General features: G+C 50.7%; 9 protein-coding genes across 9 annotated transcripts; 8 read left to right on the plus strand and 1 right to left on the minus strand.

Moving 5' to 3' along the window:
* Positions 1-309: 309 nt before the first annotated feature.
* On the plus strand, positions 310-1,077 carry CTAM01_15670 (ATPase; the record flags this gene model as incomplete). The annotated part of the gene is made up of 3 exons (XM_060531664.1): positions 310-529; positions 620-823; positions 887-1,077. Coding segments are annotated over 3 exons (615 nt in total), but the record flags the coding sequence as incomplete, so codon positions are not given.
* A 1,406-nt stretch (positions 1,078-2,483) lies between these two features.
* On the plus strand, positions 2,484-3,934 carry CTAM01_15671 (peptidase family M28; the record flags this gene model as incomplete). Its single annotated transcript, XM_060531665.1, has 7 exons — positions 2,484-2,687; positions 2,740-2,897; positions 2,953-3,125; positions 3,183-3,485; positions 3,546-3,668; positions 3,728-3,792; positions 3,851-3,934. The coding sequence occupies 7 exons, from the start codon at positions 2,484-2,486 to the stop codon at positions 3,932-3,934; spliced, it is 1,110 nt and encodes a 369-aa protein (XP_060373763.1).
* A 566-nt stretch (positions 3,935-4,500) lies between these two features.
* CTAM01_15672 (major facilitator superfamily transporter) lies at positions 4,501-6,009 on the plus strand (the record flags this gene model as incomplete). Its single annotated transcript, XM_060531666.1, has 4 exons — positions 4,501-4,678; positions 4,736-5,656; positions 5,721-5,759; positions 5,819-6,009. The coding sequence occupies 4 exons, from the start codon at positions 4,501-4,503 to the stop codon at positions 6,007-6,009; spliced, it is 1,329 nt and encodes a 442-aa protein (XP_060373764.1).
* Positions 6,010-6,789: 780 nt separating this feature from the next.
* Positions 6,790-8,922, plus strand: CTAM01_15673 (copper amine oxidase; the record flags this gene model as incomplete). Its single annotated transcript, XM_060531667.1, has 3 exons — positions 6,790-6,858; positions 6,927-7,343; positions 7,396-8,922. 3 exons carry the CDS (start codon positions 6,790-6,792, stop codon positions 8,920-8,922), a joined length of 2,013 nt encoding a protein of 670 aa, XP_060373765.1.
* A 1,440-nt stretch (positions 8,923-10,362) lies between these two features.
* On the plus strand, positions 10,363-10,652 carry CTAM01_15674 (uncharacterized protein; the record flags this gene model as incomplete). The annotated part of the gene is made up of 2 exons (XM_060531668.1): positions 10,363-10,560; positions 10,617-10,652. The coding sequence occupies 2 exons, from the start codon at positions 10,363-10,365 to the stop codon at positions 10,650-10,652; spliced, it is 234 nt and encodes a 77-aa protein (XP_060373766.1).
* Positions 10,653-11,672: 1,020 nt separating this feature from the next.
* CTAM01_15675 (uncharacterized protein) lies at positions 11,673-12,023 on the plus strand (the record flags this gene model as incomplete). The annotated part of the gene is made up of 2 exons (XM_060531669.1): positions 11,673-11,749; positions 11,813-12,023. 2 exons carry the CDS (start codon positions 11,673-11,675, stop codon positions 12,021-12,023), a joined length of 288 nt encoding a protein of 95 aa, XP_060373767.1.
* A 330-nt stretch (positions 12,024-12,353) lies between these two features.
* On the minus strand, positions 12,354-13,860 carry CTAM01_15676 (uncharacterized protein; the record flags this gene model as incomplete). Its single annotated transcript, XM_060531670.1, has 5 exons — positions 12,354-12,467; positions 12,526-12,940; positions 13,030-13,520; positions 13,604-13,629; positions 13,686-13,860. 5 exons carry the CDS (start codon positions 13,858-13,860, stop codon positions 12,354-12,356), a joined length of 1,221 nt encoding a protein of 406 aa, XP_060373768.1.
* Positions 13,861-17,356: 3,496 nt separating this feature from the next.
* On the plus strand, positions 17,357-19,611 carry CTAM01_15677 (uncharacterized protein; the record flags this gene model as incomplete). The annotated part of the gene is made up of 5 exons (XM_060531671.1): positions 17,357-17,444; positions 17,549-17,939; positions 17,999-18,485; positions 18,547-18,646; positions 18,698-19,611. 5 exons carry the CDS (start codon positions 17,357-17,359, stop codon positions 19,609-19,611), a joined length of 1,980 nt encoding a protein of 659 aa, XP_060373769.1.
* Positions 19,612-21,422: 1,811 nt separating this feature from the next.
* On the plus strand, positions 21,423-21,880 carry CTAM01_15678 (uncharacterized protein; the record flags this gene model as incomplete). Its single annotated transcript, XM_060531672.1, has 2 exons — positions 21,423-21,627; positions 21,777-21,880. The coding sequence occupies 2 exons, from the start codon at positions 21,423-21,425 to the stop codon at positions 21,878-21,880; spliced, it is 309 nt and encodes a 102-aa protein (XP_060373770.1).
* Between the last annotated feature and the right edge of the window lie 1,804 nt (positions 21,881-23,684).

Here is a 23,684-nt window from a genome sequence, read left to right on the forward strand (position 1 = left end):
TGATGGGCTTCTAGTTTGCCATTTCCAGTCTATATCGTTGTTGAAAACCGATACTGCTAGGAGTCAGAATCGTTTATATGCAGGCGACATCTACACCAACCAATTTTGAGGGAGCCCCAAGAACTACCAAGGAGTATACCTTAGGTTCGACAGAGAATCATCGTTAATTTTGAGGAATGTCATCGACATCTCGACGATCTTGACTTAGACTTCATGGACGAAGAAGAAGACATTGTTGGGCTAGCATCGCCGGATCTCAGACTTGATGATGCCGCACTATTGGTTTGTGACCATGAGGTCCCTGCATAAACCTTGATCAACAAGCGGTGGGGGTGGTTCAACGTCGAAGACGTTCATCTAGTCACTTTCAACGACGACGGTTTTGGAAATCTCGTCCTCCCTAGTCACAAGAAACAGCTACTCTCATCTCTCATTATGTCTCAGAACTTAGAAGAATTTAGTACCGATGACTTCGTCGAGGGTAAAGAAAAAGGTGTTATCATTCTGCTAAACGGTCCTCCTGGCGTTGGGAAAACATTCACTGCAGGCAAGATATAACCCCCCCCCCCCCTCCCCCACACACAACAACCTGAGATCCACCACTGACTACTTGATATAGAGGTGATGGCGGATCACGCTCGCCGCCCACTTCTCACGGCCAATTCAGGCCAATTCATTGGCTCGCCGGCTGAAGTCGAAGTATCTCTAGCTAAACTGCTTCAAAGTGCTACACGGTGGGGAGCTCCAGTGCTATTAGACGAAGCAGATGTTTTTATGCAAGCTCGTAACTTGCAAGATCTGGAGCGCAACGGAATTGTTTCCAGTGAGTAATTATAATATACCCTCGCTTACGGAGGGAGAAGAGACTCAGTACTGATATGGCCAGTGCTGCTGCGCACTCTTGAGTACTTCGAAGGGACACTGTTCTTAACAACCAACCGGGTTGGAACGATTGATAGCGCTTTCATGTCCCGAATTCACCTGGCGCTCTCCTACGAACCCCTATCCGAAGCAGCGAGAAGACAACTCTGGGATACCTGGATAACACGAGCATGTCGTGGACAGCGTCCTATTTGAGTCAAAAAAAAAGCTTCTCGTCCAGTTATCGGTGTTGAATGTCAGTGGACGGGACATCAAAAACATCTCACTGCTAGCTCAAGGATTGGCAAAAACCGGCCAGCGTGATATGGCTTCGGAAGATATCTGGAAGGGAGTTAACGCGATGACACAGTTCCAGGAAGACTTTAGTGTCAGTGTCACTCGTCAAGAGGCTGAAAAGAGATGGGATCCAAAGGTTCCGGACTCGAAGCCGATGCCTTCAAAATCATGGCTTAAGACACTTTGCCAGTGGTGGTGGTCATGGCTATCTGGATACACGGCAACCAACGGACGGCGGGATGTGTTGTCTTATCGCAACTGGATTACGTTTGGACAATTGCGGCAATTGACGGAAGGCACCGAGGTATAGTGCGGCGAGAAGTACTATTGCCTCGTTGCAGAGACTTGCAAACGTATGGGATTCCTGTGCCGCCTGCGTTTGTCGTATTGATGATGCAGCCATATTGTACGTGGAGAGGAATGGGAGGGTAGGTTTGAGGCTATTTGAAAGAAGGCATGGAGCATTCCCGTTGCATTGTCGTGGAGGCCAGGATTTGGACGAGTCAAACTCCCTGTAGGCTTCCATCCTTGGCAGACTTCAACGTGCCCGTGGGAATTGACGTCTAGGAGGTCCCATTCACAGTGTGATGGAAAATGATACAGTTCTCTTTACACGAAAAAGATACCAGGGCGTATCAAAATGCCCGCAAAGTTGCAGCCTTTTCCCTCATAAGGTAGTTAAACGTCCTGACGTAGCAGGACGTAACTCAGCAGCGCGTCATAGAGACACATTCCTTTTCAGCGCAGAAAACAGCTCACAGGCTCCGTGATGTGGATTTGCCAAGAACCGAAATCGCGTTCAGCGACATTACACCCCAAGCAGCATCCAATAACGTCCTCAAAAACCCCAGTCTGAGTGTGCGGGACTGCCGGCCGGGGTAGCATCAATGACCCAGCCAACAGCCGACACTAGCTCCGTTGGGCAGCTCCTAAAGTTCGCGCGGCCTTGGCGATCATGATAAGCTTAAATGCTCCTGCCGCATGCTCTACATCCCCCGAGAGACTGAACGGTGCTGTGGGCTTCTGAGTAACGGGCTTCCTGTTTCTGTCTACTCGTTGTATTGCGTGCCATGACGGCGAAAGCCGTTGGCATAATGAGATGCCTGTTTGGGGCAACGGGTCCTGCCGCCGTCCTGGCTGATCCTCCACATCCCGCAAGCGATGGGCGGGAGACCGTAGATGCTTCGCTTCTGCTTGGGGTCGCGATGAGTTTATTTAAAGGGGGCTTCTCTCCGGACTCTTGGCCAGAGAGGTTCTCTTGCTCTTTTCGTTGCACCTGCACCATTCATCAACGGACGTCGCTCATCAACGGGACAATCTGAACGATGCATCTCAACGCTGCTCTCGCGATCCTTGCGGCCTCCAGGGTTGCCCTGGCTGCGCCTGCCACTGAGGAGACTCAAGTTGACCCTGCGCTCCGTCTGATCAAGACGTCCGAGGCCGACGCCGGCACCTGGGTCACGGAGGATCAGAAAATTGAGGAATATGTCAACAAGCACATTGGCTTCATTGACATCACCGACATTGTCGTATGTCTGGACTGTTTCTCATCGATTTATGGATGAAGCTAACCCATCAAAGGACGATGAGGTCTTGGCGGTCCTGTCCACCCCGCCGGAGGAGGTTCTTGAGGCCAGAGTGACATACCCCACCACTCTGTCCCACGTCACCGAGGCAAACACCCTCATCGCGTCGGTCTCCAACACCAACCCCCAAACCTGGTTGAAGACTTTGACCGAGTAAGTCACTCATGAGCCCTAATCCAATCAGCGAGTGCGTGCTGATAATTTCTAGCTTCTACAACCGCTACTACCGCTCCACCTACGGTACCCAAGCCGCCACCTGGTTGTTCAACCAGGTCAAGACTGTTGCTGCTGCCAACTCGGCCATCACTGTCACTCAGTTCACCCACTCCTTCAGCCAGCCGTCCATCATCGTCAAGATTCCCGGAACCAGCTCTGACCTCGGTATGTTCAACTGCCCATCTCTATCTCAGCCTCTCATGTGCTAACCGTGATCACCAGTCATTGTTGGTGCCCACTTCGACTCCACCGGAGGATCCTCCACTGCCCGTGGACCCGGTGCTGACGACAACGGCTCAGGTGTCGTTGTCATCCTTGAGGCTCTCCGCGTCCTCGCCAACGCCGGCTTCAAGCCCAAGAACACCCTCGAGTTCCACTTCTACGCCGGTGAGGAGGGTGGCCTTCTCGGCTCCCAAGCTGTCTTCGCCAATTACAAGTCCGCCGGAAAGACGGTGCTTGCCTTCGTCAACCAGGATATGGCCGGTTACTCTCCTTCTGGCAAGCTCTCGGTCTACAACGACTACGGTAAGCTCATCACTTATGGATGACATGCACGCATGTAGTAGCATCGCTGACTCCTGATAGTTGATTCTGCTCTTACCACCTACGTTCGTCTCATTGGAACTCAGTACACCGGTAGCGCGCCTACCAGCGACGTCTGCGGATACGGGTGCTCCGACCACGCCAGCGCCCGCTCCAACGGCTTCCGTAAGTTGACGCCAATATTTTGGGAAGTGTGAAACTTGATGGCTAATTTGATCCGACAGCTGCCGCCTACGTCTGTGATGAGCCCATCGACACCTCCACCCCCTACATCCACAGCCCCAACGACGTAAGTTGCCGGCACTCCCACTTAGCAATCGATCAAATGCTGACTTGACATGCAACAGAGCTACGACACTATCCAGTGGTCTGCCGTCCTCCGCCACTCCAAGTTCACCGTTGGTTTCTTGGTTGAGGCTTCTTACTTGTAATTTGTGTAAATATCTAAACAAGCGCAGGGTGATTTCATGTATATACATCCCGACTTGTGTGTCAATATATTACATTCAAGAATGCACATAAGCCACAGGCTTTCAAACTAGTGGAACGCTAAAAGTTATTGTCTTCTTTGTGAACCCTATAGTGTCCGCGCAAAACTGCCTTACTGGGAAGAGTTTCCCGAGGAAACCCAACGAACACTACTACCCCAACCCATCTCCGCCCATCGGACGTGGAGACATGCAGACTCTTTCTGAAAGAGATTCTAGATCGACTCCATCAACCTGGGGCGAACACTTGATAAGCCTAGGGCGTGGGACCCCACTTTCTGCCACATACGGTGGTTTCTATGAGACGCAAGGTTTGCAAGGCGTGGTTGACATGGTTGAATGACTCTTACTAGGTGCATACGCCGTCTTCGGCAGGCATCCCGGCCAGACGGCCTTGGATCCCGAGATACGACTAAAGAGGAGAAAACTTCGTGCACCGAACTGAACGTTCTCTCTGGCACATATCACGTAGTTACCGTCAAATTCCGGAATCGTTCTCGAAAGCCACAATGGGCGCCTCAGAGGAGCGAGATAGAGTGGCTGTGACCGAATCCCACGATGCGCCGGGCGCTATTGAGCTGGGGGCGATGCGCAGTCCGACGAGTTCTCGCCATCACGACCCCGAATCTAGCCCATTGGCCTGGCTATGTGTTTTAGGATCATTTATGTTTCTTTATCCATCATACGGTAAGCGTCTTGATGATACCTTCCTTTCTCTGAGACTATGCTTATGATTCAATATAGGGTTCATGCAATCTGTTGGAACTGTTCAGTCCTATCTCCAGCTACACCAGCTGAGTGAGTACTCCACTCGCGATCTAGGTTGGATCAGCGGAATCTTCACCTCGCTTGCACTGTTCCTTGGAATCCAAGCCGGGCCATTGATGGATGCCTATGGGACGAAGTGGCTGGCTCCCATCTCCGTGGCACTCTATGTGCCCGTGTTCTTCATCATGGGTGAATGCACGCAATACTGGCACTTCATTCTTTGCTTGGGAGTACTGGGCGGCATCGGCGGTGCCCTCACATCAACAGTCGCTGTGGCAGTTATTGGAAAGCTCTTTAACCGCCGCAAGGGGCTTGCCATGGGAGTCGCCCTGTCCGGATCCTCGTTCGGGGGTGTGACCATCTCGATGATGCTTCGGTCCATCCTGCCTCGACTGGGCTGGCAGTGGTCCATGAGGATCATGGGATTCCTAGTCCTTGGTATCATGGTTCTGGGCGTCATTTGTTTCCTCCCCTACCCTCGCCTGTCCACTCCTGTCTCTGGAGCACCCGTCGGGAGAGTCGGAGCCCTGCTCAATTTCTCCGCCTTCCGCTCCCCTCCATTCGGCTTTATGGCCGGTGGTCTCTTCATGCTGGAATTTGTTCTCTTTGGAATTACCGGCCTATTGCCTACTTTTGCCATTGCTGCAGGCTTCCCTTCGAACATTGGGTTCTCCCTCGTGGCCATTCTGAACGGTACTTCATGTTTCGGTCGGATCATGACCGGCGTAATCGGCGATAGAATTGGCCACCTCAACATCCTCCTCATCATGATAGGTATTACGATTGTGTTTACCGGGGTCGTTTTCGTGCCTTTTGGAACCAAGCATATCGGTGCTTTGTATGCCTTTGCCGCGCTTTGGGGCTACGGATCGGGATCCTTTCTTTCGAGCACACCAGGTAAGAAATCTCCATGATCTCTATATTGTTGGATGAAACTGCTGACACAGCTTAGTTTGTTTAGGAAAGACTTGCGAGCCAAAGGATTACGGGAGGTACTTGGGTAAGTGATGCTCTTCCATCGCTATCGCCTTCTTTGTTGACTAACGATATGACTTCAAGGCACCATGAACTTTGTAGTCAGTTTCTCGTTGCTAGTAACCGTCCCCATCGGTGGACAGATGCTGGAGAGTATGGGCGGAACAGCGCTCTCGGGATTTTATCTTGCTATCCTCTTCTTGGGCGGTGTTTGCTATTTTGCTGCCCGCTCCCTTCTTCTAGGCGGTTGGCTTACGCTGAGAGCCAGTATTTGAGCACATTTGATATAGAATAACTGGAATAAAGAGGTGGCCTTAACTATGACTAGTTCAAGATACTTAACGGATTTATCAATGAGGTAGAACCTGGAAAGCCGAGGAGTCAGGATTTATGCGGCTGACATTGTCAGAAGGGGCTTTTTCCTAATGTACCTAAGGGGTGGGATCGGCGGGCAAGGAAGGCCTGACGGAGTTCAATTTGTGTAACGAACTTAGAATGCTTATGGTTAAATAGTAATTTAACAGATATGAAAAATACACCTGCCCACTAGTCTTCCTAATAATATGATCGAATTTGTGTTTTAGGCGGCACAGGTTCACCATGAACGGCCAGACGAGGTGCTAGATGGTCCACCCGAAGGGCGTAGAAGACATCTCGACCCGGTGCAGGACAGACAGGCCGGACCGGTATTATGAGTGAAGAACTGGGTTGACGACCGGAGAACCGGCTATTGTCTCGACAATTCCTTACCTTTGCGGAACGGCACCGGAAGAAGTTCTCCACTTTTGAGGCTCTAACTACCCTTCGGGGACAGCGATGCACGCCGTCCGGTGCGGGGGTGCACTATCGTTCCGAATGGCCGGCTTATCAACCCCGAGATAGTCACATGTGCCGCTTTCGGCGCCATTCGGAAGTTAAATCGCCGGCAATTACCTCAGACAACCTATTTAAAGCCTCTCTACCTCTCATTCAATGTACCGATAGCCAAACTTTACTCCTGTTCAGTGCCATTCGTCAGGTTACCTCCTTGTTACTCCTAGTGGTGAAGAATAAACATGGGAGACGCCAACAAGAAGGGGAAACCCCATCCACTTGATCCTCTACGACCAGAAGAAATAAGCCAGGTGAGTGATCTTCAAGAGATTAATACTATAGGAGCTACGTATGCAATATGATTGTTGACATAATGCAGGCCGCCGGAATCGTCCGTGAGTCGAACCACGGCAAGAAGATATTCTACCGAGCAATCTCTCTCGTTGAGCCACCAAAGAAAGATCTGGTCAAGTTCCTCGACAGCGAGCATGGCGGTAATAGAGATGCCGTCCACCCGGAAAGACAGGCCAGAGTGCAGGCTTACGTCGCCAAAACTTTGCACGAGATGATTGTCAACTTGGACACTGCGAGCGTCGCTTCTACCACCCCGCTACCAGGTCGCCATTCCTTCATCGACACTGACTTTATGGCACAAGTTGCTGCGGCTTGCCTGGAAGATGAGAACATTCAACGGGAGATCAGTGCCCTCAAACTACCAGAAGGCGCTACCGTCGTCGTTGAGCCATGGGCATATGCTACCGACGGCATGAAGGATATGAAAGACCGCTGGACAATGGTGAGATTACAACATATTCCGCGCATATACAATATTGAACTAAAGACTTTAGGCATGGTTTTATATGCGACTCTCTGACAACCCCGACGCGAATTACTATGCCTACCCGTTGGACATATGTGCGGAGGTATCCAACTCCCTCGATGTGGTCAAAATCTACCGTCTGCCTTCTGGAGAGCACGATAAGCTCAGTGACGAGGGCAAGGAATTTGATCGCCGCAAAATCCATTCCAACAGCGAGTATCATCCAGATTTCGTACAAGAGCGCAGGACAACGACAAAGCCGTACCACGTCTCCCAGCCCGAGGGTCCGTCGTTCAGTATCGAGGAAAACCATGTTTCTTGGGAAAAGTGGACATTGAGAGTCGGCTTCAACTATAGAGAGGGCATGACTCTTCACGACATCCGTTTCGAGGGCCGCAGTCTATTTCATCGTCTGTCTCTAGCCGAGATGTTCGTGCCTTACGGAGATCCTCGATGCCCCTACCCTCGGAAAGCCGCTTTTGATTTGGGAAACGACGGCGCAGGAATCAACGCCAATAATCTCAAGTTGGGCTGCGATTGTCTCGGGCATATCAAGTACTTTGACGGCTGGCTCAGCACCTCATCAGGAGAACCTTTGAAGATGCCAAACGTTATTTGCTGTCACGAAATCGATGATGGTATCCTTTGGAAGCATACAAACTTCCGGACGGGGAACGCTGTGGTCACGAGATCTAGAGTTCTGGTACTGCAGACAATCATCACGGTCAGCAACTACGAGTACATCTTCCTCTTCTATTTTCAGCAGGATGGGTCCATCTTCTACGAAGTCCGTGCCACGGGCATCATGTCGACAGCACCAATTGACCTTGACACCAAGGTTCCATGGGGGACCATTGTCGCCCCAGGTGTGTTGGCGCCGTATCACCAACACATCTTCTGCTTGAGGATGGACGCTGCTATCGATGGGCCTCAAAACTCCTTGGTTGTCGAAGAGTCTCACCCGATTCCCTTCAGTGGAGACACAGACACGTATAACCCTTTTGGTGTAGGATACACCACAACGTCACAGGTCATTGAGAAAGAGGCAGGCTTGGATCTCGATTTCAACACGAACAAAACTTTCAAGATTGTCAATGAGAATGTCACCAATTCAACTACAGGAACTTCTGTCGGCTTCAAGCTTCTACCCCACTACAGCCAGCTTCTCCTCGCCCAGCCAAACTCATGGCACGGCAAGCGTGCAAGGTACACATCTCACGCTGTCTGGGTGACACGACATCACGACGACGAATTCTTCCCGGCCGGGAGGTTCACCATGCAGTCAACCGGAGACGATGGCATCGGATCCTGGATAGAGCAACGGAAGGACGGTGACTCGTCTTCGGTGCGCAACGAGGATATCGTAGTCTGGCACACGTTTGGGTCTACGCATAACCCTCGTATCGAAGACTGGCCGGTGATGCCGTGCGAGAAAATGATGGTAGGGCTGAAACCGGTCAACTTCTTCCAGGGTAACCCTGCTCTTGATGTGCAGATTTCAACACAGGAAAAGAATCGTAGTGTGCTGGTGCACGGTGCTGGTTGTGAGACTTAGAGTTCAATATTAAAGTACGGAAGGGCTTTTCTCGCTGACGCCAATGGTTAAAATAACGGCAATTCAAGTAACAGAGACCAAAGTCAAAAGGCCTCGTCAGCCTATAAATTAGTTCAGCCACGTCCCAGAGAGCTTTTGGAATGTGAACACCCGCGGTTGTTAAGATTCAGATCATGTCTTTAAGATTCTTTCTAGGAAAACCTCAGTAGCAAAGACTGCTCCAAATTGTATCGCGAGTCGCGCAGCAACCGGCTTTTTGCATTGCGCGCCTGGCGTCACGCGTGTGCGAGTACCATAGCGTTGCCAAGGAGTTCCCAACCGCCGTATTAAGTACTTCTTTACTGGTGGACATACCCACTAGAATCCCATTCTTTAGACTTTTGAAGTCGTCTCTACTTTTCACGTTGAGTAGTTCCTGAGTCAGTTTTCGCGGAATCACTTGCCCGATGAGGTGCCATCATTACGAATCATGGTACCGTTGGATCTGAAACAACAGGGAATCTGAGGCACTTGGTGGAGAACACGAGCTTGATAGTATTTAAGACATGAAGAAGATGAATTAGCTAATATGTGGTACGGCTGTCTTTTTACCTACAACCTGAAGATCTGAATCTCGGGGGTTCTGTCCGAAAGTAAATCGTCCATCCCGTCGCAAGTGTCAGATGTATTTTTGATGAAGACCAGGGTCATGCCGACTACCTTAGTAAGAAAATAGGTACTGTTTGATATGGTTCGGTAGATGATAGTCTGAGGAAAACTATTTCACGCCATCAATTTGATAAGTCATTCAGTCTCCCCAAGGCGCGTATACCCGAGCCTGCTGTATGACTGTCCAGCTTGCATTTTCCAATAGACAGATAACAACGTAAGTAAGATAGAATGAGAGAGTTTGAAACATAGAGCCGGAGACTCCTCTAGTGGGACTCGGTTTGGTGAGTTATGTCTACGCCATCATCGAATTCACCAGGCCGAACATGTCCTCGAGCAATTCGCCCGTTGTGGCTTCGTATCCAGGGTACTATTATTTCGTCACAAGCTATTCCAACAGTCCGGAATTTGCGTCCAAACTTAGGGTCATCAACTAGGTCGATAGGTTGTCGGACGAACCCGATCGTCGGATGTGGGGGTTGAGCGAGCCCGGCTGTCTGTCTCAGACCATCCCAGTGAACGGCATCTCCAGACGACCCCACGTTGACTGGCCGCAGTTGCTTCAGATGGCCAGGCTCAACAAGGATCGTCCTGCTATTTCAGTTACATCTTGAGCAGATCCCGGTTCCCCAGTGGCACCAATGTTGGCATTGTGGGAACGCAATATCAAGAACATGACACAGGCGTTCAAGGTCGGCTCAAGTTATAAATGGTTTTGAACCCCCCATCCTACGGCCAATTTCAAGATACCCTCTTTATAGCATCACTCACTTCCAATACGCTTTGAAAAATATGCAGTTATCTTTCTTCTACACGGCTGTCCTTCTGGCTGCTGGCGTCGCCGCCCAGTCCTGTTCGTCGACTATCACATACTGCACTGGAGGCGCCTGCTTGTGCTTTGCCGATGGTATCACCGAATCCCTGAACGAAATGTGTAAAGGCAAGGGATTCGAACGCTCTTTGGGACCGTCAAAGACTACGACTGAGGCCGTAAGTTTGATTCTCTCTTCTCGTCTTGACTAGCTGTCCTAATGACTTGTGTTTAGGGCGAGCGATGCGACACCCAGTGCTGCACTGGCTAAGCCGACCACTGTTAAGACGACTGGAGATTTACAGGCAGCATTGTAATTTTAGCGTGTTGCGTCAAAAGATATAAGCAATCATCAGCTTTTTACCAATGCCTAATGCCATGATTCAATTGTCACATGTCCCAGTCGTTTTCCTAGATAAAGGCCCATTCGCTCGCTCACGCTACCTAGTTTGTTGAACAATACTTGAGCAGCTGATGAGCCATCGAGCTATTCTATGCGTACTAGCCATGTTTCGTCAGAATGCGCAATCCTCCTGCGGTGCTAGCCCAATCACCCAGCACAAATTGGCAAAGTTCGTGTTCTCCAGCTGCCTACATTATGATTCTCCAAGCTTCCGTATCATTAACAGAACACAATTGTCGACAATAGAATAATGAAACTCGAATGACTATATAGAACCAAAGAAGGTTATCGCGTGGGCGTCAAGCATTGCAGTACAGCGTGTGAACAAGTTTCAGAGCGGATGCGGCATTGGCAGCTTGGTGCAGCCTGGCGAGAATATGCGACTTCTGGTTCGTTGCTCTTGAGTCCCACTGTCAACTAAAACATTCAAGCGAACAGTGGGTAATTAAGGTTGGCGCCGACGGCTATGCATCTTAACGCTGGCCGTTTTCCGTCTATAACACCATATCCGCCTAGACTTAGGCCAAGAGAAGGCGGAAGATAGTCTACCATCTACTGTGGGGCAACGTTCATCTTTCACCTACCCTATTTGACATGTGGTTTATCCTGTTTCCACCACCTATGCATCGGAGTCGTCTGATTTCCCTCTGTGGGGCTTGGAAACTGGCTTTTCCACCAAGAGTTGTCCCAATCTGTCTCTTCGAAGACCTCGTATCAATGCATGTCACAGCCATTGCTGCACGAGTTGCCTCAAAAGAGTATCCGACTTGGGAGAGATGAGGTTACCAGCTGTTCGTCGCAGCGTATGCTCTTCCCGGATGTCCGAAGGCGAACAAAAGGGAAGAAGTGACTCTTGCCATGTGTGATGAAGAAATTCCTAAGTAAGGCATGTTCAAACTAAATACCTATGTAGACCGGTCGTCCGAAGGCGCTGATGTCCTACTGTTGCTGAGTCGGAAAACCAAGTACGTTTTAGCCTTCAGCACATGTTGCATATTTGACATCGACACCTATTTTCATCAATCTAGAGGAACTTGTTTCAATATGAGATTCGCGGCCATCGTCACTACGCTCGCTCTCCTCACCGGTTTTGCAGCTGCGGCTCCAGCTGTTCCTGGCAATGCTGTCGAACCCCGCCAGACCCGAGATGGTTTCTATTGTCAGGAATGCGTAAATGGAAAGAAGGACTGCGTTGCCTGCACAGATGGAACTTGCCTGGGATGGGCCTATGACTGCTAGATGGCAATGCCAACTCGTTTCACGACCTCGCGCATAGAAGTACGGATTTGTCCGAAATTAGTCAATACACGTTGATAAGCCATCGTTCAGTCATGGCTGACATCTTGACAGGTCTCTAAGCAAACTGATTCTCATGTCTGGGGTTGAGGGTGTCATCAATGCTGATAGAAAAGTTTGGATATCATGCTCAACGCAGCTTCTACGAACAGAGGAAATAACTGGCGCTTCCAGTACACACAGTGAGATCATTAAATAGCGAAATAAGTAATTTTTGATCATGCGCTCATACCAATTCCCTTCCCAAAGTCTCGTGCTCCTTCAACCCAACCGTTACTTTGAACCGACCCCGAACTTGCTGTTGCGCCTCACCGGCTTCTCCGAATTCAATTGCTCCCGTCCTGAGTCCTTATCTGTCATAACCGAATCATCATACGAGACATGAACCTTGTTAAACTCCTTAGTATCCTCAAACCATTAAATCATTCTTTGTCTTCGCTCTTACATTGGTCGTCTTGATGATGCCGTTATAGGTCATAATCTCCTCTTCACTACCGTCTGGTGAGTGGCCTCGGATTTCGGTGTGTGTGCTTCGCATGTCCTTCAGCGGGAACCCGTTGCCGACAGTATTCCGATTCAGTCGACCGGTTCCCGTGCCGTTCCCAGTGCCGGCACCGTAACGACCGTATTGACTGCTGTTGTATCCTGCGTTGTCGGCGCTGCTCTTGTTGGAGAACATGCCCGGCATCCATTTGCGGAAGAGTGGCCGCAAAGCCGGGACGCAGGCGGCGATGATGGAGAGGTTGACTTCGATTGCGCTGTATGTGTCGCCAATGCCGTCTCGGGGATCGTAGCCAGGGGTGATATTGTAAAACTTCTTTCGGAGTTCGTGGACACGGAGAATGGCCACAATGATTGACCTTCCACAAAGTCAGCATCAAAAGGTTCAAATACGAGGTCAATCCAGTCCTTCTGGTTTCATGACGATCTTTCAGGTGCCATGACTTACACTCCACCTGCTAGGAATACCACTATCAATCCAATCTTGGCGGCCATGCGCATTTTCAACCCGAGGAAGATCCAGAACGGAATGGCGAGAACGAAGAAGTCGGTGATGATGGTGATTATGGCGCTGACGATGTAAAATAACGGTCCATCAATTTCTCTTTGCTTGGGAATAGTCGAATCCCAGAAAGCGTTTATCGGAAGAGTCTGAAATAGCACCACCAAGAAAATGGCCACCATTGTCGCCAGGTTGATGGCATTGAGGGCGTAAATGGTCCATCGTACACCGCGCTTGTGCCCACCTAGACGTAGCAAAAAGACCAGAATCGATGATTTCACGAGCGCGAGGATGGGATTGTAGAGGACCTGCATGATCCAGTTCCAGAACAGCATGGGGGCGGGATCCCAGTCTGCAGGTAGCGCTGCGGTAGGGAAGCCGGCGTAGTAGTACTTGAAGAACATGTATGTTGGAGCCAGTAGTGCCATTGAGAAGAACTGCCATGTTGATGTTAGTCAGGGCAGGCAACACCGAAAGGTGGTGATCGGCACTCTGCCGGTGGAGGCAGGCCTGGTCTTACCATGGCTCCGGTCATGAACCAGTCATCTGATGGAATTATGAGACGAACACTCCACGAGAAAAGCTTGGGTTGGATGACTTACCAAGTCCAATCTGTTTTGATGTCCATTTGCTGTACATTCTCAAGGCATAGGTCAAGAATGCAGTCAAAGTGAATAAGAACAGAATCGCCATGATCACCTTCTGCAAAGGCGTCGATGGTAGGTCCTCGACATTAGCCCACCGAGCCTCAACGGCCCGCTGAGCGACGAGTTCCATGTCTGGCCCTCGTCACAAAGTTGAACAACGAGTATGGAAGTTGAACTGCCCTAATGGAAAGAAAGTAAAGTTTGAACCTCTGCAGACTTGGCACCAAAGTCAAACTTGGAATCCGGGGGTGGAAGAGCAGGCCGGGGAGAGGTCGAAGAAAAGGCTCGGGGGTCGGGTTGCGCGATGGGTCCGTGGGAGAGTTTGTGAGATATATACAAGGTGTTGGGTCTTGAATTTCCTCCTGAGTCACTGAGAGATCGTATCTCGTATCGGCTACTCTTGGGAAGGGGGAGCCATCAGCATTTCGATCTTGATCTTGGGAACGCTTGGTCAGTGTTCTTGAGCATAGTTGCTTACCATCGCCATCCGTAACAGGAGAAAACCAGGAGACTAGCTATGATCTTACGCTGAACAAGGAAGCAAGGTAACGTTCATCTGAGGCCTCTACAGGAGCAGTGTGTTCAAGTGGACAGGAAGGGGGAGTATTCAGTATTCGATCCTGCCTAGTGGTACGCCAATCGTGACAGACCTGCATTCTCTACGACCCCGTTTCATGGTAAGGCTGGGGTCGAGACGGACTAGTCTCGCAACTTCCCGGTCGGTGATTTCCACGGATAGTAAGAGAACAGGGCAGAGAGGAGACTTGGGGGTTGGCGCAGAAAACTTGCTGAAGTTCTTCAAATCTCCGCAACTTGGGTTGCATTGCTGCATCCCTGGCCGGAGACCAGAGGCCGGCAGCACACTGATTCAGGGTCGTTCCTCCGCCAGCACCAGGCGACATTGAGATCTTGTGCTCGCAGGCTCACTGCCAAGCAGGGAATACTCCTTCAGACTCCAGGATCCATGGGCTCTGCGTACCCGAGGCTTGCCCTAGTAAATATGAAAAGGAAGACTGGTGAGTGGCTGGTTGTGCAATGGCGTTCGAGAAGATGCCAGGGACCTGTCAAGGATGGCGCATTCTCGAACACTGCTGGCTCTCGTCTATCAGGTTCCTGCAGTCCTCTGCTGCCTCTAGACAAGGATTGCTGCGGACTATTCCAGATAACTTGAAAGCTTAATACCGACAATCCGGTTTCCTTGCTCCATTTGGACTATCAATACGCCATGGAGGCAAGACTGTTCGGTAACGTCTGAGACATCCATGTTGTAGATGGTCCAGTCAGGCAGAAAGCTATCGACGATGAGACATGTTGGAATTGGAGGATAGAGTGTAGAGTCACATAATGCAGCGTTACTTGCGGAAGGGCACGTGCAATCAATTGCATTGTCAAATCTGGATGTTTCAATCATTCTGTACGGGGTATCATTGGTTCTGTATGAGGTAGGTACTTCGCATCATCCATCGAAGGACAGCCTCACATTCCATCCGTATATGCTCGATACTCCTCCGGCTTTGCTGCGTATGCCCAGTCACCACTATGGGAAATTCCATCAACCCTAGGCCAACACATATTTGAGCTGAAATATGTTGTTGGCCGACCGTGTTCTGGCCCAACACGAATCGTATTTTTGCAAAAGCCCACCGGATAGAAGCCAGCCATGCGGTCTTGGATCGGTAAGTGGATTAGTTCGGTCCGCATAGCATCACAATCTGAGTAAGGCGTCGTGGTGGTGCCCGGAACATGGGGCCGGTGAATGAGATTCATAATACGACCTCGCACTTTTGTTACGCGGTGATTTGTGAATACGACGTTCCCCTCTTTCTTCATCGCTTCGGCCGAGGCTTGCGAGGGACGTTTTCGCCTTTGAATAAATGCAGGCAACCACCGTCAGGCATTAGAGGAGCGAGGTGGAGCTGCTGTCTGCGTTGAGCACTAGCGGGTTGGTGTGAATGAATCGTAGAAAGTCCATCAGCGACTCGGATTGAGTCCTGACCCCTTGGCGACCAAGTAGTAATTTCTGAATGTTACCTGGTGGACAGGGTTGAAGAAAAACAGAGTTTGCTGTGCCGCATTGGCGCAGGACGAATTTGCAGACAATCATGCAGAGAGGAAACCCCCTTAAGACGGCAAATATCCCCTCAAAGATTCGCTGTTCAATTTCTGGACTCTGGCGGTGTCTTCCATGGGTTGCAATGAGGAATGCGTTTGGGGCTATGGGAAAAGTCGTACGATTTCTCTCTGCTCGATTTTGACATGTCGGTTGGACATGTCTTTGGTAGATGTGACCGATTTGATGGTTCATCTACCCATACAGTCTGATTTGATCTTCCTTAGCTGACGAATTATGAGACATTAGCAAGATCGCAAAGATAAACTCAACGTCTTCCCCAGAGGCACGGCTCGCTATCCACATCCCTTATTATGTGGATAATGGGCAGTTCGTTCGCAAATCCCTCAGTCCTGCCCGCCATTACACCAAACCCCAAGATCACTTTTCGGGGATCCCTAGACTCTGTAGTGGGGATTTACTAACGCGGACAGCCGGAATTTCGTTGCGGACAAGGTACGCAGTGGAGCGGTGGTGCTCGGAAGAGGACAAAGCGTGCAGAAGATTCACCGGGGGGGCCATGTTCCATATGAATGATCTCCAGCTCCCGACACTCTCTTCGCCACCATACCTTTCGGAGGAAGACAGACGCTGATAGGTACGGATAGACTACAAATAGACGGGGCTTATTCAGCTTGGCTTAAAGTTGGGAGACGCCTCAGCCGCTATCCAGCGCCATCTCAAGAGACGAGCTCGCCCAAAGGTGCGGTAGACTTTTGCCCACAGACAATGGTCTTAAATCGTTAGTGTCGGCGGTGCGGCGCCGGCACTCGGGAGAGAACGTCTAGAAGAAGTTGTTACCACGGTCTTGGAGACACCAGCCAGCCTGCTACAGTACTTGCGCAGTTTTGCAATGCCGATGCTGTTAATGTCCCGCCGTTGTAACCTCCGGCGCGGGGTTTCAACGACTCTCGCCACCAACGTTGCTCTAGTCTACTTCCCCCCCCCCCCCCCCCCGAACACCTTGGCCAAACAGACATCCAGATCTGTGTAAGCGAGCCCGGGCCCCGGTACAATTCCTGCCCGGGGGCGGACCCAAAATCCCTTCTCGACCAAATTGGCCCTTCCTCCTTGAGTCTTTCACCCTCGTAATTTGGTGAGATGTCGTGGCCTCTGCCGCTATCGAATGCAAGGTCTCCGCCACGACTGCGAGAACGGCCGGGATATGTCGGCGGGCTCAGGTAGGCAGTATCAACCGTGGACTATCGACAACGAGCAGTACGGTAGTGGGAATATCTCGCACTTGTTATCGAACCATACGCGTAGTGTCACCGGTGTGTAAAGGAAGGATGGCAAGATGCAACGCTTCCACGTGGATGTTATAAACCCCGTGGTGTACTGCTCGTTTCTGCACGCTCGCCTCTTTCCCGCCGCACCGCCAGCCACAAACCCGGTGATCAACCATTGGAGGTTCCTGTCTGACAAGCACGCAAACCCGTTCCTTGTCGCGCCCTCTGTCCAATCTTTTACACCTTCAGTCTGAAGTTCTCAACCCTCAAATCTCTTGGCACACAATATGTCGCGACTCAGCCAGGCTCTCCTCCTGGCCGCTGCCCTCCCTCTGGCGTACGCTCAGACCATTGTGGTTGACGATGCCGTAATCGGTATGTCGATCTCGCATTTTGACTTTCCACATGTGAACCCCTGAGGGTTCACATACGAGTGCTCTGCGACTTGTATCATGACTAACCTGTCGCTCATATTGTAGAAGCCAATAAGTCCACAGTGGCCCCGGCCGCTGAACCCGTTGTCGTTGCCGCTTCCACTGATCTCTTGAAAGAGGAGAGCGTTCAGCTGACGGACGCCTTTCTGGCCAACCTCACGGACCTCTCCCTCTCCAACATCTCCCTATTTGACTTTGACACCACTGCCGCCGGGGAGAAGCGGTCTGGAACGGCCCGCACCTTCAACAAGTGCAAAACTTATCCCGGGGATCTCCTCTGGCCAAACAAGGCAGTATGGAGCGTCTTCAACCTCCTCACCGGATTTGCCGTCACCGAGACAGTGCCTATTGGCGCTTCTTGCTTTGATGACTTTGGCAACTATGATGCCACTCGCTGCCAGTACATCACCAACCAGTGGACCAACTCTACGATCCAGTAAGCCAAAGCCTCTTTTCCCCTACGTTTTGATTCCAATATGCTAATCAGATTTGAAGTGCTGAGGATCCAACCTCAGTCATGAGCCCTCTGTACCAGGGCCTGACTTGCATGCCGCCCTCAGTCGACAACAGCTCCGCCGGCACCTGCACCGTCGGTGGCTTCCCCTCGTACGTCGTCAAGGCCACGAATGTAGCACAGATCCAACTCGCAGTCAACTTTGCCCGCAACCTCAACATTCGTCTTGTGGTCAAGAACACTGGCCATGACTTCAACGGTCGCTCTTCCGGATCCGGTGCCCTCTCGGTCTGGACCCACCACCTCAAGAGCATCAACTTCTATCAGACCTACACCACTTCCTCTTACTCTGGCCCCGCTATCAAGGTTGGTGCCGGCGTTCAGGGCTTCGAGTTGTATGAGGCAGCTGAGAAGTTCGGTGTTACTGCCGTCGGAGGCGAGGGCATGACTGTCGGCTATGCTGGAGGCTACCTTGCTGGTGGTGGTCACTCACCGCTGTCGCCCAAGTACGGCATTGCTGCTGACTCGGTAAGAATACTTCTTCATATGTTCTACACGAAGCTACTTTACTGATGTTGTATTTCTCCAGGTCTTGAGCATCGATGTCGTCACCCCTGATGGACGCTTCGTTACTGCCAACGAGAAGCAGAACACTGAGCTGTTCTGGGCTCTTCGAGGCGGCGGTGGAAGTAAGTTGAGCCATTCACCATCAAAGGAAAAACAAGCTGACCATTCGTAAGACACCTATGGGGTCGTTACCTCATACGTCGTCAGAGCCTACCCCAAGATCGACACCATCGCCGTCATGACCTTCAGCTTCAGCACCAGCGCGACCGTCAGCCACGAAGCCTTCTGGGCTGGCGTCAAGGCCTACTGGGAGGGACTTCCCACCTGGAACGCGGCCGGCAACTACGAGTACTGGAACATCTTCCACACCGGCCCCGATGCCCTCACCTTCACCATGCTCCCCTGGTTCGCTCCCAACATGACTCTCGTCCAACTTAAGGAGCTCACCGCTCCGCTGTTCGCCAAGTGGACGGAGCTGGGCATCACCGTCGATCCCGTTTACACTGAGCACAAGAGCTTCCTCCCCGCCTGGAAGGCAGGATTCCCCAAGGAGTCCGTCGGCGGCACAGCCGCCAAGACGGCGTGCCGTCTCTTCCCTACTGAGAACTTCTCCGATGCCACCAAGTTCAACGCTACCTTTGAGGCTATCAAGGGTCTCAGCGACAAGGGCGGTCAGATCATTGGCTTCGGCATCACCGGCGGCCCCGGCCCTTACCCCGACAACGCCGTCAACCCGGCGTGGCGCGGCGCTGCCATGTTTGCCATTTCAGTCATGGGCTGGGACGTTGGCACGCCCGCTGAGGTTGTCGCTGAGAAGTCGAAACTGTTGACCAACGAGTGGATGAAGCCGTGGCGGGATGTCACTCCCGGCGGTGGCGGATATGCCAGCGAGGGTGACGTGACTGAGCCTGACTTCCAGCAGTCATTCTACGGAACCGAGAAGTACGCCCGCCTTCTCGCATTCAAGCAAAAGATTGACCCCACTGGTGTCTTTTATGCCAACTTGGGTGTCGGCAGCGAGAGTTGGTACGTCACGCGCCAGCTTGATGGCTTCCCGACTCAGAATGGCCGTTTGTGCCGTGTTTGAGTGGATGTTGGCAGTTATCCAGAGGTAGATGTGCATCAACTAGATAATGTGTGTAGTTAATAGATGAGATGACAATCATTAAGAGAAACTCGACACGTGATCAGAGGAATATGGAAAACGGTTTCGAATTAGTTTTGCGGTTTTCAGTGACTATTCCGTCTTCTTGAATCAGGGACACCGCAAAATGGATGGATCGACCAGCAACTCGAGCGCCAGAAATAGACATACGTATCCACTTGCGTGTCCAATCAATTTTCTTGTTTTTTTCGCTTTGGCTCACTAATCCTTTGAGCCTAGATGTACTAAGAAGACTGCAAGGCAGAATTTGTAACATTCATATTGCAAGAAGGTCTCCTCCGGCTAGGTAGGCATTGATATCAACCGACAGAGTGTTGAAGAAATCGTCTCACATTATTTAAGTGATGGCAGTCATCTTAGCATTCAGGAATGGCCAGTATCTCCGCAGGTAGGGTCTCCAACGCATCTTTCGTGTTAGCTTCTATAGTGGCCCGATAAGAGCATGAAGATGGATGAGGTATACGGGCTTAGAGGTTTAGGTCTCGTCGAACGTGACAACTGCATCCATCTCGCTCACAGAACGGTCGTTGCTCGTCCCGTTGCGGAGACTGATAGTAAAAGGAAAGTCCCTTGTCTAATCGACATGCTAGTTTCTATATGCTTTATTCAAGAATTCTCTAGCAAGAAAAGAGAACTAGTAATCGTTGCCCCTGATCAATTGTCAAAACAGCGTCTCTAGGGCATAAACTAGCGGGGAGCCTTGGGGTTCGCCTAATTCGATCTCAAATATGGAAGTAACACCCCCCTCCCATACCCAAGTACGATGATCGTTGGCAAAGCCACAATACTTGACAAGCGAACTGATTGGATTACAGTCCGCTTTGAATCCGTTCTATAGGTCTAGCCCCCGCAGTTCTTTTGGGCTAAATTCACTCTGCTTCCTCTTTGGCGGTCTACCAGGCCGGGATAGGGGGGGACCTGAGCTGCGCCTACGAGACATGTTAGTCCGAATTATCTCGTCCGAACGCCTATTAGGGCACATCTTCTTGGCCCCCCTTGTGATTCGAAGCGGTGTGTCTTCCCACACGGTCAGACTGACACTCATCGTTGGTGTAGCCGGGTCTGCAGACCAGTGAGACCACATGCAGGCGTTCGTATCCGTCAATGGTTGGGTGGAATGTCATTATCCCGAAGCAAGCCTATCACAATAATGATCTTCACTTTATTGATGCCGTTCTCTGCCTGAGGGCTGCGTGCCATGGGCGATGCCGCTGTGGACAGCGTCGATGAAAACACGCCATATGACGAGGAACTGGCGTCAGGTTTGGGGGTATGCCGGACAAGCCCGGTTCCTATGAGAAGGAGCTGTACCGTCATTGATGAGATTTCGATCCCTCAAAGTACGAAGCAACGACTGCATCGTGCCGTTGGCCACTCTTGCCGAAGCTGTCAAAGTTGACTGACGATCTTTACCACCTCTCGAAGGTGCATCCTTCTAGAAGCCATGCTGGTGGCTTTTCTTTTTCTTCGTCGTAGCATCGATCGAAGCATGGAAGGACAGAATATTCTAGTGTGTTGTTACTATTCAGTAATAGATCCTGATGGCTGCCACTAGGTGGACGTCAGCTCCGTCATAGTTTTCAAACCCCACAGAGCTCAACGAGTTCAATGCAATACCAGTTCGTCGAGCTTTTGTATCGATTCCTCAATGCTGCGTCATATGTGATCTCCACATCAGCTCGGCAGTCCTGGGGACTACGATCTGCAAAGGAAATCAGGAGACTTATGTCACAATGGTCACTGTCCAAATGCGCAGAGATGTCAGTCATGTAGATGACGACGGTCAAACGACTGCTGTGCCGTATTCGGAAAGTCTTAGCCTTATGCGAGAGCATGAACGAGGGTTTCTTTTGGCAGAAGAGAAGACTTTGCGATTGTCCGGGGAATATTTCCAGCTCACCCTTGCTGTAGATGCTCCTTCTCAGGGTCACACCCACAGCTTGCTACCGTGGTTTCCTTGAACCCGATGTACACAGTACACTTATAGAACATGCAAAGACTGTTACTTGACCTTCACACCCAGATCCTGTTAGTAGGCCCTAGATAACCTATCGAAATATCCATGTCACTACTGAAATTTCATCCAGCTTTCGCCAGCACAATCGCCACTCTTCACAAGACGACCAGCAATATCTATGGCATCACTATTCCGTACTGCGTCACCCCAAACTCAGGTAGCTGGGTAAATTAATTTCCGGGGAGACATTCCAATCAAACCGCATCGCTTGGTGCATTCCGGAATCCAATGCTAGATGAGCACACCGCAAGCTGCGTGAAGGGTGCGCCACGCGACGGTGTGGATGAAAACAATGTGCTTCATGGGTCTAGGCTAAGTACTATCAGTTACTTCATGATTTGAACAGAAAATGGCAGTTGAGTAGAAATGGACCAAGTCTTATTAAGCATTAGTGTGCCAAAGGGGTTTGAGGGTCAAACTAGCAGATGGCAATATCTGTTTCTTACTTATTAAGTAGTTATGAGGACGTAGGTAAGTAGGCGTCAGCCCAAATGATGTCTTCCAGCAAGATCTCGCCGCTTCGAGGCGGGAGAAAAAATTATCGCCAGAAAATGTGAGTCCTCTTCCAGATGGGGGGACGTCTGTCATGCTGAAGACTTATGCAAAGAGATGCATGCTTCTGTAATGGTGTGGGCAAGGCATCGCAGTCTGTTGAGCGAATCAAATAGGAACATATCACCCTAAGATTCTATCATTTTATGATTTAGCGCCTATCCCCTGTCTAGCGCTTTTTTCGTTTCTCTCGGTGTTGCCGGTCTATAACTCCTTGGTACTGTACATTAGTCTCGCATGATCTGCCAAAGGATGCCGGCACCGGGGGGGGTAGCCCAATTGCACACGGAAGCAACTATCAGACCGCCGACTGTCTTGCTTTTTCCTTGATGCCAGTGATGATAAGCCAGTACGCCCCGTCCAATACAGCAGTGAGCTAGCTGTACGGCCGATCATATGCGTTAGAAATGGCGGGGAGCAGTGGCGTGATGTTCGAGGGCCTCGATGCTCAGTGTGGACGGACAATCCGAAGTTCCGCTTGAATCAGTCTTATTCTTGCCAGAGCCTCAAGGTCACCAGTGGGGATATTAATTGGCGTCCCGTCCAAATGTTCGACGGATCTCGACGCCAAGCGCTATCCGTTATAATTTCGACATCAATCATACATCTTGAGCCGAATATACTTTCGCCTAGCACAACTTTGCCTAGCATAACATTGGGACAGTACCTTCTACTCGGACATTGCGATGACTGCCATATCACCAGGAGTTGCCGTAGCCATGGATACTCTGAGCAAGAGAGAGGATGAAGGGATTTGGTATCACAGCCCGTTCGCTGCAAAGCTTTGCAGTTGCATTATCGAAATCACAACCGCCTGTGTACTATCCAGCTTCATCACACTGCGTGCAATGAGAGTCAGGAGGAAGGGCTGGCGAAACTTGCCGTGGATTATCTGGCTCGTGTTTCTCATTTATGGAACATCTCTGGCATATTCAGTCTCTGCCCTCATCATGCAGTTTGTGGTCGGAAATGGTACGAGCAAAGCAACATGCAGGGCAACAGCACTGCTATGCCCGATTATCTACATGGGAAGCAAGGTAAGAGTTGTTCATCAATATTATGATGGATCTCAGCATGCTAAATGATATACCTAGATTGTGAGTGCCTCATTTTCGAATGAGTATGCTTTCTCTAGTAACATATTTCAGTTCATCTTCCTGTTTCTTGTTGATCGTGCAGTGAGTAAGTCAACATACCCACTTCCTGGCACCCCCCTGTTTCTGGCACCACAAAAACGATGGGATCACAACCCAACCTCCTCATTACTATTAACTATTGATCCTCAACCACACCCACTACAATACAGCTGCCAGCCTCACTAGGGCATTCAGAGTCGCTGGATTCAGCCGTGATAACCTCCTTTTCACCCGCTTCGATTTGAGCCCGATGGATATCCCTGATGTTCGCGAACTTCGTATTGGGATCG

Source organism: Colletotrichum tamarilloi (genome assembly GCF_030869305.1).
Source record: "Colletotrichum tamarilloi strain Tom-12 chromosome Unknown Scaffold_172.1, whole genome shotgun sequence".
NCBI classification, from domain to species: Eukaryota; Fungi; Ascomycota; class Sordariomycetes; order Glomerellales; family Glomerellaceae; genus Colletotrichum; species Colletotrichum tamarilloi.